The 13,260-nt window shown below is 41.2% G+C and overlaps 1 protein-coding gene across 7 annotated transcripts in view; it reads right to left on the bottom strand.

The window, feature by feature from the left end:
* The window catches only part of ARMC8 (armadillo repeat containing 8), a 106,527-nt gene extending 98,062 nt beyond the window's left edge, over positions 1-8,465 (bottom strand). For 2 of the 7 annotated variants that reach the window (XM_032629534.1, XM_032629536.1), the window contains exon 1: positions 8,118-8,429. In XM_032629534.1, coding sequence (XP_032485425.1) covers positions 8,118-8,162 — 45 coding nt within the window. In that variant the 5' untranslated portion in view covers positions 8,163-8,429. Of the gene's footprint in view, positions 1-8,117 lie in introns of all 7 variants that reach the window. The other 5 variants (XM_032629535.1, XM_032629537.1, XM_032629533.1 and 2 more) reach the window with 4 other exon arrangements.
* Positions 8,466-13,260: the final 4,795 nt, after the last annotated feature.

Below are 13,260 nucleotides of genomic sequence, written 5' to 3'. Positions count from 1 at the left end.
TTATTCTTCAAGACTGCAATCATGTAATGACTTTGAGATCCAGGGTACCATCTTTCATTGTACACCTCAGAGGTGGTACAGTCCAGACAGGCTAGCTGCCTTCTGATTTTTTTTTTTTTTTCAAAAGGCTTTATTTGCTTCAGATTCTTAGAGGCAGTAAACACCCTTGCCTCAGAGCTATCCATGGTGCTTGACTCATACTCAGCCCGTCACTTCCAGCAATTGGTGCATTAGCTTTCTGACCATAGTACCACTCAGGATCTGCCTGACCCATCACCCACATTGTGGCCTGTGACTATTATGCCAGTATCACGGGCCACTTGTAATTTCTGTCTATTCCACTTTGCCTATGCCCAGATCCACAGTGCCTTACTTTGTCCTGGCTTAGATCTCTCATCTAGCTCTGCCTCCCAGGCCTGCTATACCACCTGCTACACAAAGCCCTTTCTGTACAAACAGTACACCTTGGGGAAGATCACTGGCATAATCTGGGAAAAAGATTACAGTTCTTCAGAGCCAAATCCCCCATATGATACCTTACGTGAGTTTTAAAACCTTGTTGTTACAATTTTTACCATTCCAAAATGATTGAAAATGAGTTTTAAATTTTGCTCTATGCTTTTGTGACTGACTTTGGAATGAATAAAGAATAGGAACTGTTAACTCAAGATTTATGTGTGGGTTTCAGGGAATCTATGAGCCCCTTGAAATTATGTGATTCTTTAGGCAGATGCATGTTTTTCTGGGGAAGATGGTGTTGAGCCTCTTACCCTTAAAACGTTAAGAACTCGGTCAATGTGTTGATGACTCCCAATAATAATCATCTCCCCAGGTTTAAGCACTAGACTTCTATATCTGTGGTTTAATAAATATATTTGGTCTTTCTCCCAGTTCCTGGCACAGAGGTCCTGAAACCTTGAAATTTCCTGGGTGACATCAATGTCTTTACTTATTCATAAGGAACATCTTTCAAGAGTTTTGCTAATGAACGATTAGGCCAGGGCCCCTAGATAGCCTCAAGATGGGACTGGTTACCCAAAAGACAAAGTGATTAGAGGGTTGGAACTTTCAGTCCCATCCACCAACCTCTGGGAAGTGGAAGAGTGGGAGGCTGGAGATTAACGCTCTATAAAAACTCCTGAATAAAACGCGATTAAGTTTCCAGGTAAATGAATGGATCCACCTGCCAGGAGGGTGGTGCACCCCAGTTCCACATGGACAGAAGTTCCTGCACTTGGGACCTTTCTGAATCTTGCCCTATGTACCTCTTCACCTGGCTGTTCATCTGAATCTTTTATAAGATAAATGTTTTGCTGAGCTTTGTGAACCATTCTGACAAATGACTGAATTTGAGGAGGGAGCAGTGGGAACCCCTGATTTATAACTGGTCAGTCAGAGGACAGGAGAACAACCTGGACTTGCAACTGCTGTCTGAGGTGGGGGCAGTCTTGCAGGACTTAACCTGTGGAAGCTGACACTATCTCCAAGTAAATAGTGTCAGAATTGAGTTAAATTGTAGGACACCCAGCTAGTATCCATAGAGAACCAGAGAATTGCTTGGTGGTGTGGAAAACATTCCAGAATATCCAGCTGCCTAGTGGACACCTCTAAATGAATTCCCAGAAAACACTTCAAACTCAGCATGTCCAAAATGAAACGCATTCTTCCTCCTTACTCTTCTAACATGTTAAGCTCCTAATCCTCACCATTTCAGTAGAGGATACCACCTAGATATAAAACTAAAAATCTTGTCAATCATGCTTGATCATGATTATGACTCTTTCCTTTTCCTCATTCCCCTCATCCAATCAGTCACATCTTACAACTTTTTGAAAGCCTAATAAATTCTTAAAACACTCCAGAAACAGAAGAATCATGTGTTCTCTAATCATTTTGCAGGTGGTAAAGATCTCCAAATATTAATAGATTTTATAGGCTGGAAACTCTTCCCACTGGACCATAACTTTTCATTTTTAATAGAAAGCATAACACCATCTCATTCCCCCTCCCCCAATAACTGTTTTATGAATATGCCAGAGAATGTAGCTAACTCTTTATTCTTCTGAGTTTACGAAATGAGATCAAAACAGTTTTCTTCTACCAAAGTGACAAGTGGGGGCTGTTTCTGCAAAACAGCTCTTATTTGGAATACTTTTCATTCCTAGCTAAACAGTCCTAAGGATCATAGCACTACAGCTCAGTGAAGGCAGCTGCTCTCCAATTTCCAGAAGATAACAGCAATCATCCTTTGTCAATAAATCCATATCTTTACCTAGAAGCCAACATAACATATTACACTGCAAAACAACTGCCAAATCAGAAATCAAAAAGATACAAGTCAGAGTAACTGAAATTCCTGGCTCCTGGTACTACTTTAAAATTCTCGATGAGAATGGGAGGAGACAAGAAGGCTAGATATAAATATCCAAGTGAAACTGAAGACCTTACCTAACTCTTGGTAAAGCTTAAAAGACTTCCTGAGCATTCGCTGTCTGAATTCAGGTGGCAATCATTCCTTAAAAAGATAGAAGATGTCCAGAAACATACGATGAGCATCTCCCATTCTTCCCACATTGCCATTAAAGATTAGGAAGTTCATACTGGTCTTCTTTTAGGACCACCTCCTGACATACCCTGTGCTTGCTGGTGTTTTGTAGAGAAAACAAAAGGGAAACTTTAAAATGTGCTTACAAGATTTTACTTTGCATTTACTACTAAAAACCAAGAGAAGGCAAATTCATACTTATAAGATAGTTGAGCTTAACCTCACAGAAAAAATTTTTTTAGCTCTTGTCAGTTGTCCATGTAAGAGAGCAAATCACTGTGCACCTGAAGACCAACAAATGCTTATAATCATCAAGAACAGAACATAATCAAGGAATATCCAGACTTGGAATACCCTATACAGTGCAAATAACTGCTCATCAAATAGGCATAATGGCACTGGGAAATAAATGTAACAAAGGCCTTAGCTGTCTGTGCCAGCCTACAGTATGATTCAAAGGCATTTTATTATCTTGTCTCTCTTAAATCACTACAAACTGACCAAAGTAAAGTGTAATCATCCTCTTAACAGGGTCTTTCAAAAGGCATAAATTTTAATCTCAAGTCCGATACCAATTTTTAAAAAAACAGGTCATACTTCTGGTGTTATGTCTAAGAATTCTTTACCAAGCCCAAGGTTCTGCAAATTTTGTTTATTCTAAAAGTTTTATATTTTACAATTAAATCTACGATCCATTTTGAATTAATTTTTGTACAAGGTGTGAAATTAAGATCAAAGTTCATTTTTTAACCTATGTTTAAGGGGATGAAAAGATAAGCTACAGACTGGGAGAAAATATTTGCAAAGCACCCATCTGACCAATGACTCACATCTAGAATATATAAAGAGACTTCAAAATTCTACAGTAAGAAAACAAACAGGGCTTCCCAGGTGGCACAGTGGTTGAGAGTCTGCCTGCCAATGCAGGGGACACGGGTACGTGCCCCGGTCCAGGAAGATCCCACATGCCGCGGAGCGGCTGGGCCCGTGAGCCATGGCCGCTGAGCCTGTGCTCTGCAACGGGAGAGGCCACAACAGTGAGAGGCCTGCGTACTGCAAAAAAAAACAGTCCAACTAGAAAGTGGGCAAAAGGACATGAAAAAATATTTCACTATAATATTTTATTCACATTTCACTAAAATATTTTATTCATATTTCAATAAAATATTTTATTCATATTTCAATAAAATATGGATGGCAAGTAAGTAATGAAAATATTTTTGACATTACTAATCATTACAGAAATGTAAATTGAGACCATGATGAGATATCACTATATATCTATTAGAACAGCTAAAATAAAAAATAATGACATACCAAATTGCTGGTGAGCATGCAAAGAAACTGAATCTCTCAAACATTACTGGTGGGAATGTAAAATGGTACAGCCACTTTGGAAAAGTTTGTCAGTTTCTTTAAGAATTAAACATACATTTACCATACAACCTAGCAATTGCACTATTGGGCATTTATCTCAGAGATACAAAAAGTTACGTCCACACAAAAGCCTGTACATGTTTGTTCATAGCAGGTTATAACAGCCAAAAACTGGAAATGCCCCAAATTTCTAACAGGTGAACAGTTAAGCAAACTATCTTTCAAACATCCATATTATATATCCATTCCACAGGATACTACTCAGCAGTAAAAAGGAAGAAACTACTGATACATACAACAGCTTGAATGGATCTCCAGGGCATTACACTGAGTGAGAAAAGCCAATCTCAAAAGGTCACACGCTGTATGACTCCATTTATGCAACATTATAGAAAATGACAAAATCATGGAGATGGAGAAGAGATTAGTTGTCACCAGGGGTTAGAGATAGTGCGTGTGGGGCAGTAGGCAGGTGTGACTATAAAGAAGTAGCATGAGGGAGATCTTGACTATGGTATTACAGAACTGTATACATATTTATACCAATATCAGTTTTGTGGTTTTGATATTGTACTATAGTTATATAAAATGTGACCAAACACGGGAACTGGGTACAGTATACACAGGGATCTCTCTGTACTATCTTTGCAACTTTCTGTGAATCTGTCATTATCTCAAAATGAAAAGTTTAAAAAAATGCAATCAATGTAAAATCACCCAAAAGATTGGGAAACACGGGAAAATATATAAATTTGTTGAAAACAGTGATGTTGTAATGCTAAATGCATTACAGGGATAGGGGTGATCATGGTGTAGCCTAGAAAGACACCTGGAGATTTTGTCCAACTCCTCCAAATAAATAGTTCAATCAAATATTTATTGAGAATCTAATATATGAAAGACATAGTGCTATAAAAAGTAGTTGGGTTAAGAAGAAGAAAAGGTCAAGCACTTACCTCTGAATTAATTTACTCTCTAAGAAGATAAAACAGACTAATTATTAAAAGCCTCAGGGCCACTGCAAAAGCAGTTTCCTTTGCCTGGAATGTTCTTCTGTTTTTCTAGTTAGTTCTTACTTGTCCTTGAACTCTAGCTCATTGTCACTTCTTTAGGGAAACCTTCCCTAGCTCTCTTTGCTCTCCATATTAGAACACGTTCCCCTATTACATGCTTGTTCAGCACTGTATATTTTTCATTCATAACACTAATCACCATTCACAAAAAACTGTGTGACATTTATTTTGATGTCTATTTTCTCCATTAGGCTAATCTCCAAGAAGGCAAAGACAGTCTAGGTAGCTCACCACTGTATTCCCAAACCCAATGTCATGCCTGGTAAATGACAGAAGCTCAAAATATGTTACATGAATAAACCCATACAAAGCTCTAATTCATATGTGCAAATGAGCAGGTAGACAACAAGAGTTACTGGGTTTTGTAAGAACCCAAGATCACTTCAACTTGAGAAAGCCAGTTTATATGGGATAGGAGGTTCATGCAGAGGATAAAGAATCTTATATCCAAAGTTGAATATGAACATCAGCCTTTCAGCAACAGGAACCCACTGAAGAATTGAAACAGGGAACCGGTGCATCCGATGTGCTGTATAGGGAAATAAATGCAGAGAACTGAATTCAACTAAGAGGATAAGACACTAGAGGCAGTAAAAATAACTGCAAGGAACTGTGGTAATGCAGGCACAAAATGATAAGTTCCGGAATGAGAGGGTGGTCATGGGAAAAGACAGATGTGAGAAACACTGAGAATGAAGAGCCAACAGAACTTAAGGACTGATTAGCTATAGGGGCATGAAAGGGGGAAGAGTCAATGATGATTCAAGTGGTTTAATAGTGGGTGATCCATGAAAGATAATACCATTAACAGAAATGGGAAGTCAGGACTAAGTTCTCTTAGGAGAAGGAATGTGCTTTGTTGGAAAGTGATGGGTAACATCCACACAACTGAAGACGTGAGACTAGATGGAGAACAGTCAAGGCTGCCAATGTAGATGTGTGAGTTGATTATAATTAAGGTTATACAAATGAATGAGATCTCTCAGAGAGGAGAAGGTATAAAGGGCCTTGAATGGAAATTCTTTAAAACCATTTGATCTGCCCCTGGTGAGAATTATGTTTCTCAGGTTATGGAGCCATTCAGATGGTGAGCTTCCTGAAGGCATAGCTGAGCTCAACTGTGCACTGGGTGTTGTGCAAAATAGTAGCCTATTAAAGGAACCAATTATTTTCAAGATAATTTCTGATGATTAATTCCTGTTCCACTTGCACTTTGTATTTCAAAAAGTGGTGCCCTAGGTAGAACTTTGAAAGGTACAGGCTTCGCTTGAAATTATTATAATCAGTGAGTTTAGACAGTTTAAATCATTTATCCAAAGGTCTGTTTTCCCAAGGCTCCAGAATTGAAGAACTGAAATACCAGGCTTTGGGACTGTGAAAACCTTAAAATAAATTTAAAAAAAAGAGCCCCCAATGAGACTAGGGCTAAAGAAAATGCCCACTAGAAGTAGGGAATACTCTTCAAGAAGTTTTTTGTTTGTTTGTTTTTTTAAAGTTTCAAGTGAGCTTTATTAGGAAGCGCTTCCGGGCGAGGTTCACTGGTCCGAGAGAAAGAGGCCAGAGAAGTCGCCAAGAAGTTTTTGAATAAAGTAAAATAGGAAATATTATTTACTGAGGGAGTGAAAAAAAAAACCCCAAAATTTCAACAGTACACTACATGGGTTGACAACGTACAAAAACTAAAGAAGCTTCAAATGAAGGATAAGCTAGATAATTAAGGGAATTGAGAACAGTCCAGATGCATACTTAAAAAAAACAACAAAAAGCTAATGAGGGAAAGTCATTGGCCTGCTCTTCCACAAAATGTTCCTAGGTGTCAGTCAGAGGTGGTGTAACAAGCTAATTCAATGCTTAGGTGAGCAGTATTTCCCCAGGTACAGTTTAAAAATAAGAAAAGGGACTACTGAAATGGATCAGAGGACAAATTTGTGTACAGCTCCCACCCCACCCCCGCCCAAATAAATCAAGGTGGAATATGCCACAATGCTCTAACTGTGAACTGCAGCAAATGTCCTAAGTGCTTCCAGATAGACGAGCTGTGTTTGTGGGAGAAGTCAGGGAAGAGAAACCCGTTGGAGCCACAGCCTCAAGGTACCTGACAAGGCATCTATAATCCAACCATCCTCTCAACATCAGACTGACTTACACGATAAGTCTAAAAGATGGTCAACCAGTCTTTGCCTGCTTGTTTCCAACAACAGCAAACGGACCATTGGTAAACTGACCATTCTCAGAGCTGGACAGCTCTCATTTGTTGCAAAACCCTTCTAAGTTATCTCCTAGTAACTTTCACCCCCGGTCCTTGGTTCTCTCAAGAGCAACACAGCAAAGGTGAAAGTTTTGGTTTCATTTTTAAATTTAAGCGAACTAGGTATTACTTTCAGGCATGTCAATATATTCCCTTCTTTCAATAGTAGGAAAATCTGATCTCTTTTTTCAACGTTTGACTCCCCGTGAAGGAAAAAGGAAGGCCAGTCACAGGTTCCTCTAGACTCAGGGCTGCGACCTCCGCAGCAAAGCGGAGAAAAGGGGCTTAAATAACTACATACACTAGGAGACGTTGCAGCTGATAAGAAATTCCCGTTGCCAAGAAGCAAGCAGCTTTAGCCTGTGACCGGGTGCTGGGACGCGATAGAAGCCACACAGACCTGGCGTGGTAGCCCGAGACAGTGGGGGCCAAGAAGCCTCCGTCTCTTTTTGCCAAAGCCGCGGAGGGCTGAATGGGCGCTCACCCCCAGGCCAGCGGCAAACCCGGCGCCTCACACGGCAAAGCGCTCAGCCCCAGGAAAAAGGCATCGGTAAGAAGGGTCGGTGAAACGCCTGGCAAAGCTCAAGCCGCGCCGCCGGGCCAGCTGCCCGTGTGTCCAACCACCCGGCCCGCCCGACGCCGTCCTGAGAACCTGCACCGGTGAGCGCTCCCGGAGTTGGAGACGTCTCGGGCTCGGCCGGGTCCCGTCTCTCCCCCCCGCCCACCCTCTCTCAACTCCCCTGCTTAGAGCTGAGCCGGAGGCCACCCCAAGGAGTGGTGCCCAGGAGGCACGCCGCGTTGGTGGTGAATGCTGCGGGCTGGGCCCGAGCTCTCGGGCAGGCGGGCAGCCAAGCGGCTGCGGCCGGTAACTCACCGAAAGGACGCTCATGCGGATTGGGGTCTCCAACAGGCACGCCATCTTGAGCCTTCCCACCCGGCTGCGGCCGGCGCCGGCGCCGGGGCCGGCACTTTCGACAGCCGACTACTGGGCCAACCACAGTTACCTCTGAAGAAAGTCAGGCAGGTAGACGAGAACGGACCACGCTCTAGACACCGCTGAAGTACGGCCAGGGCCCGCAGAGCGGAGAGCAAAGGGAAACCGCACCAGAGGCCTCCTTACGAATCGTCCTCTCAGAAACGGCAGCTACTCTCAGCCTGGGTGAGAGGTGGGAGCGCGCAGCAGTTTCCGCATGCGCAAAGAAGATCGGCCGGCCCCACCTGCGGCTCGCGGTGGGCGGAGCCTCAGGGGCGGAGCTTCATGGGCGGAGTCTTGCTGTAAGCTTCACAGAATGATTTGTTGCAATTTCTTGAGCTCGCGTACTCATTATTCCGAAAAACTGGTGTGTAGAGCCAAATACATAATTTGAAGTTCACTTTCACATTCATTATCTCACTCCTTCTTTGCACCAAACTTCTAGTGTCGTTATTATCTCCATTTTACAGATGGAGAAACTGTGATCTCAGAACCAGGTCTCCTGCCACCAGTAAGAGTGTTTCACGATCCAACGTTGAAGTGTGACCTGTTTCAGCATTATCTGCCCGACCCTTTTATTCTAGTGTAGTGTTAAGAATAGATACTCTAGAGCCAGAACGCCTGAGTTTAGTCCTTGCTAGTTCACAGAGCTGCATTACCTCGGCAAGTTACTTAAACTCCTATGCTTCAGTTTCCTCTTGTGCAAAATAAGGGGCTATGAAGATGGAAAATATAAAGCTCTTAGAACATGCCTGGAACGTAGAAAACGTTATATATGTGTTAGCATTTCTGCAGCCTCTGAGTCAAGCAGAAAAAAATGGAGTCAAATATCTGAATAATTCACACTAAAACCATCTGATAATTGAGGCCAAATAAAAATATGCTTCTAATTCTATTTTCTGATTGATGAATTCAGCTCTCCCACTCCATTTGTGTGTTTGGGTGTATATGAACAAAACTACCCTGGACTTGGCTGAACAGGTTTCAACTTCATGCTGCTCACAACCAGCAAGGTTTTCACAGGATGAGTGCAATTAACCTGTTATATTACTTGTCTTTCTCTCATTGCTATAGCCGCTCCCTAATGTAGGCTGCTATTACCTCTCACCTGTACTAGAGCAATTGTCTTCCAACTGATGTTGTAGCTAGCCTCTCCTTCACTTTGCTCCTCACTGCTTTCCTATCTTCCCCCTGTACTTGGTTTCTGAATTTATTGTGGTACTAATCTCGCTTATGGGCCTGTGCCCCCTAACAAACTGTTGACTTTCTGGAAAGAAGTGATTTCATTGTAGATTTTCTTCCTGCTGCAGCACTATTTCCCAAACTTCAGTACTCTGCATACCACCCACACAATCTTTGCCAATCTGCACCCAGGTATTATTATTCAATATTTTTCTTTAAAGTCAATTTCAACTGATTAAATAATTTTAGCCTCATCCTAAATCATAATACTCTGAAAAATCAAGTGTATTGTGCTCCTAATTTTTATTCTAGTACACATTAACATAACAACTACAAAAATGTTCAAATGTCCATCCGTGTATCACCTAGAATCATGTCATGTACTACATACCACAACAGAGCAGAGCATAGCCCTTACACAGAGTGTACAGAGGTATCAACTAAATTTTCAGTTGACATTTGTATGATATAGAGTTGTTGGAGCTGTATTTGATCCACATGTCATTAATTAGCTCAAGGAATACATCCTCCAGGAAGCCCCTCCCCTAAGTATAGGTTAGGTGACCCCTCCCTCATGTCTTCACACATCATTCTGTTCTTGCCTCTAACATAGCATCTCCAACAATAGACTCTAACTTTTGGGGTAATATTTTACTTGTCTGTCTCCCCATTATACACTTCAGAGCAGGCACTAGGAATTTTATCTTCCAGGTCTTTTATCTCACTGCCTAGCATAGACTACTCGCTTAGTAAATGTTTGTTGAATGAATTTTTGGCTTAGTTTGGGGACCCCCAAAGGCAGATCCTGGGACAATGATTTGGGTGCAAGTAGCTTATTTGGAAAGTGTTTCCATGCAACAGAATTGATGGATCAGCCAGAGTGAGAAAAGAAAGGAGAAAAAGTCAATATAAGGGTCCATTGTTGAAGTCACTACCTATTCCCTAAGGACCCCTGAAAAACATACAGCATGCCCCATCCCCTAGATATCCACCTTGAGGTTGGAGTATTAATCCACCACTCCCATCCTATATTAGTTGAGGGTTTCCCCTCAGCTTTTAATTCCCTACCCTCCTGGATTGTACCTGTGCACAGAACAGAGAGGGCTTCCTTAACCTGATGCAGAAAAGCAGAATCTGCAGGCTCTCCTTTGGGGTAGGATACAGGCAGCATGCACCTAAACTTGCAGCAGAACCATCATTACAGCTGTGGCTGAAATCAGAGTGAGGAGAGGCTAGGGAACATGACTCAAAGCATCCAGGCTTTTCTGATTTATTTCCAGAAAACTGACATAGCCATTTTACAGGAAAGAAGCATTGATTAGCAAAGTCCTAAGCTTGGGATCAGGAATCCCATTTCCAGTTCAAATTCTGCTACTAAATAATCTTAGGTACATCCTTCAAACCTAAATAATGAGTAGAAATTGAGGGTAATAAAAAAAAATTGATTCAGCCTCCATGTAACAGCAACAACAAAACTTTGGCCCAGTGGTGGAGAGCGGGAATAGCCACACGGACTCCCCTGAAAACAGGAACGAAATTTCTCCCCATCCTCCCCTATCTCAGAGCAGTATTAATTTCTGAAAAAATAATGACAACAAAGTGTGAGTTTAATAAAGAAAAAGTAGAAATACACAATCGAAAGTAAGTAGCAAGAAAGAAATCTGAAAAGTATTTATAGATATCTAAATGGAACTGCCAGGGTAGAGAAATAAAGCCGTGTTTTTGAAAGTAGAAACATACCTATGCAAAAAAAAAAAAAAAAAGGAAAGCTTAAAATATAGAAAGATTCAAAACAAAAACTGAGTGATCCCAAAAGGAATTTAGAAGACCCTTTAAAAGATTTGAAAACAGAAGAGATTCTTTAAATAAATTAAAAAGAGAAAATAGACTAACACTGGTGCAGAGGAGATATAGTTGAGTCCAACCGACACTAACTGTGGGTTTACTGGCACACACATTGTACTAGGGATTCAAAGTGGAATAAAGACATGGCTCCTGCCTTCAAGCAGACAAAAATGTGAGACTCTGAGAGGTTCAATAATTTGCTCTCTCGTACATAATCCCCTGGGACCTGATAGGACTCTCCCACATGGGATTACTGAGCACTCACTTAAGCAACCAGCCAGTTAAGGAAAATCTACAAGGGCTTTGCAATGGGAAATAATGCATCCGTAATTCAGGTGCTTGGCGGGTGTAAAATATGTATATGCATAAAGCAGAATTAGTAAGATGTTGAAAAAGTCTTCTGTTAGAAACTACAGTAAAAAAAAAAAAAGAAAATGCTCTTTTTATAACTGAATAATTGCTGTGGTCGAATTCCAACTTACAAATATAGAAGAAATGATGGAATTTGAAAACAACCTCTTGACAACCATATGAGTTATACTTGTTTGAGGCAAGAATCAACAATGGATGCTGAAACTAACTGGTGGGAATATGATGAGAAACGGAACCTCCCCGCAAGTTACTAATGATAGTAGAGAAACTTGGTAGACACCACTTTATTCAAGTGATTATAATTAATATCACCACTAATGGGATAAATAGACACCATGATATGATGCACTGAAAAGGACACAACATCATTTCTGTGGTATTCCTGCCAAAAATGCATGGGTGTGATCATGAGTGAACATCAGACAAACCTTGAGAGACACAACACATCTACATCCTTCAAAACTGGCCTGAAAGACAAAGAAAAGCTGAGGAGTTGCTATAGATGAAAGGAAAATAATGTGACATGACACTTATTAAATACAACTTGTGATCTAGGATTGAATCCTGGAAAAAAAACATTTTCCCTCTTGCTATATAGGACATCAAGGGGAAAGATGGCAAAATGTGAACAAACTCTGTAGATGAGTTACCATTGTTAATGTACCTATTTTGATAACTGTACTGTTGTTATAAAGAGAATACCTTTGTTTGTAGGAAACAGAGTGAAGAATTTAAGTGTAAAAAACTGAGTCACTATGTATTAAGCAACTGTTTTTCTTTAATAATGAGAAAGGGACTCATTTAGAGAATAATAATAATAAGAGGACCAAGGATCCTGGAAATTAATTCATTCAATAAAATATATTTACTAGGTACCTACTATGTGCCAGGCACAGTGCTGGGTGGTGGTATAACACAATTAACAAGAGAGATACATTCCCTGTTATCACAGAGCTTTCAAAAGAAAGCAATAGAGGACTTCCCTGGTATCACAGTGGTTAAGAATCCACCTGCAAATGCAGGGATCTTCCCTGGTCCGGGAAGACCCCACATGCTGCGGAGCAGCTAAGCCCGTGTACCACAACTACTGAGCCTGTGCTCTAGAGCCTGAGAGCCACAACTACTGAAGCCCACATGCCTAGAGCCCATGCTCTGCAACAAGAGAAGCCACCACAATGAGAAGCCCATGCACCGCAATGAAGAGTAGCCCCCGCTCGCCACAACTAGAGAAAGCCCGCGCACAGCAACGAAGACCCAGCACAGCCATAAATAAATAAATTTATTTTTGTTTAAAAAGGGAAGAGAGACAAGAGTACAAGTCATTAGAATGTAGGATGATACGTGAAAAGGTGTGGGGCAAATGGAACATCTGTGATGCATCAGGACTAAAGTCACAGGAAGTCTTTCTGTTGGGGGTGGCACCCAAGCTCTGACCTGAAGTGTCAACAGGAACAGACCAGGCAAAGCTCTGTGCGTTGCTCCACACAGAGCTTGGCTTGTCCATAAACATTTGTGTAATGGAACAATTAAGACACCCCCTTCTCTGCACTTAGCTGTGGAAACACTGGCAGATCTTGCAAAATCAGTGCTAGGACAAGAGCTCCGATTATTTATAGGAAAAGAGACACTATAAAATCAGCAGGTC

The sequence above is a fragment of the Phocoena sinus genome, chromosome 4 (assembly GCF_008692025.1).
Source record: "Phocoena sinus isolate mPhoSin1 chromosome 4, mPhoSin1.pri, whole genome shotgun sequence".
Lineage (NCBI taxonomy): Eukaryota > Metazoa > Chordata > Mammalia > Artiodactyla > Phocoenidae > Phocoena > Phocoena sinus.
This window is presented reverse-complemented; position numbering and strand designations above follow the sequence as displayed.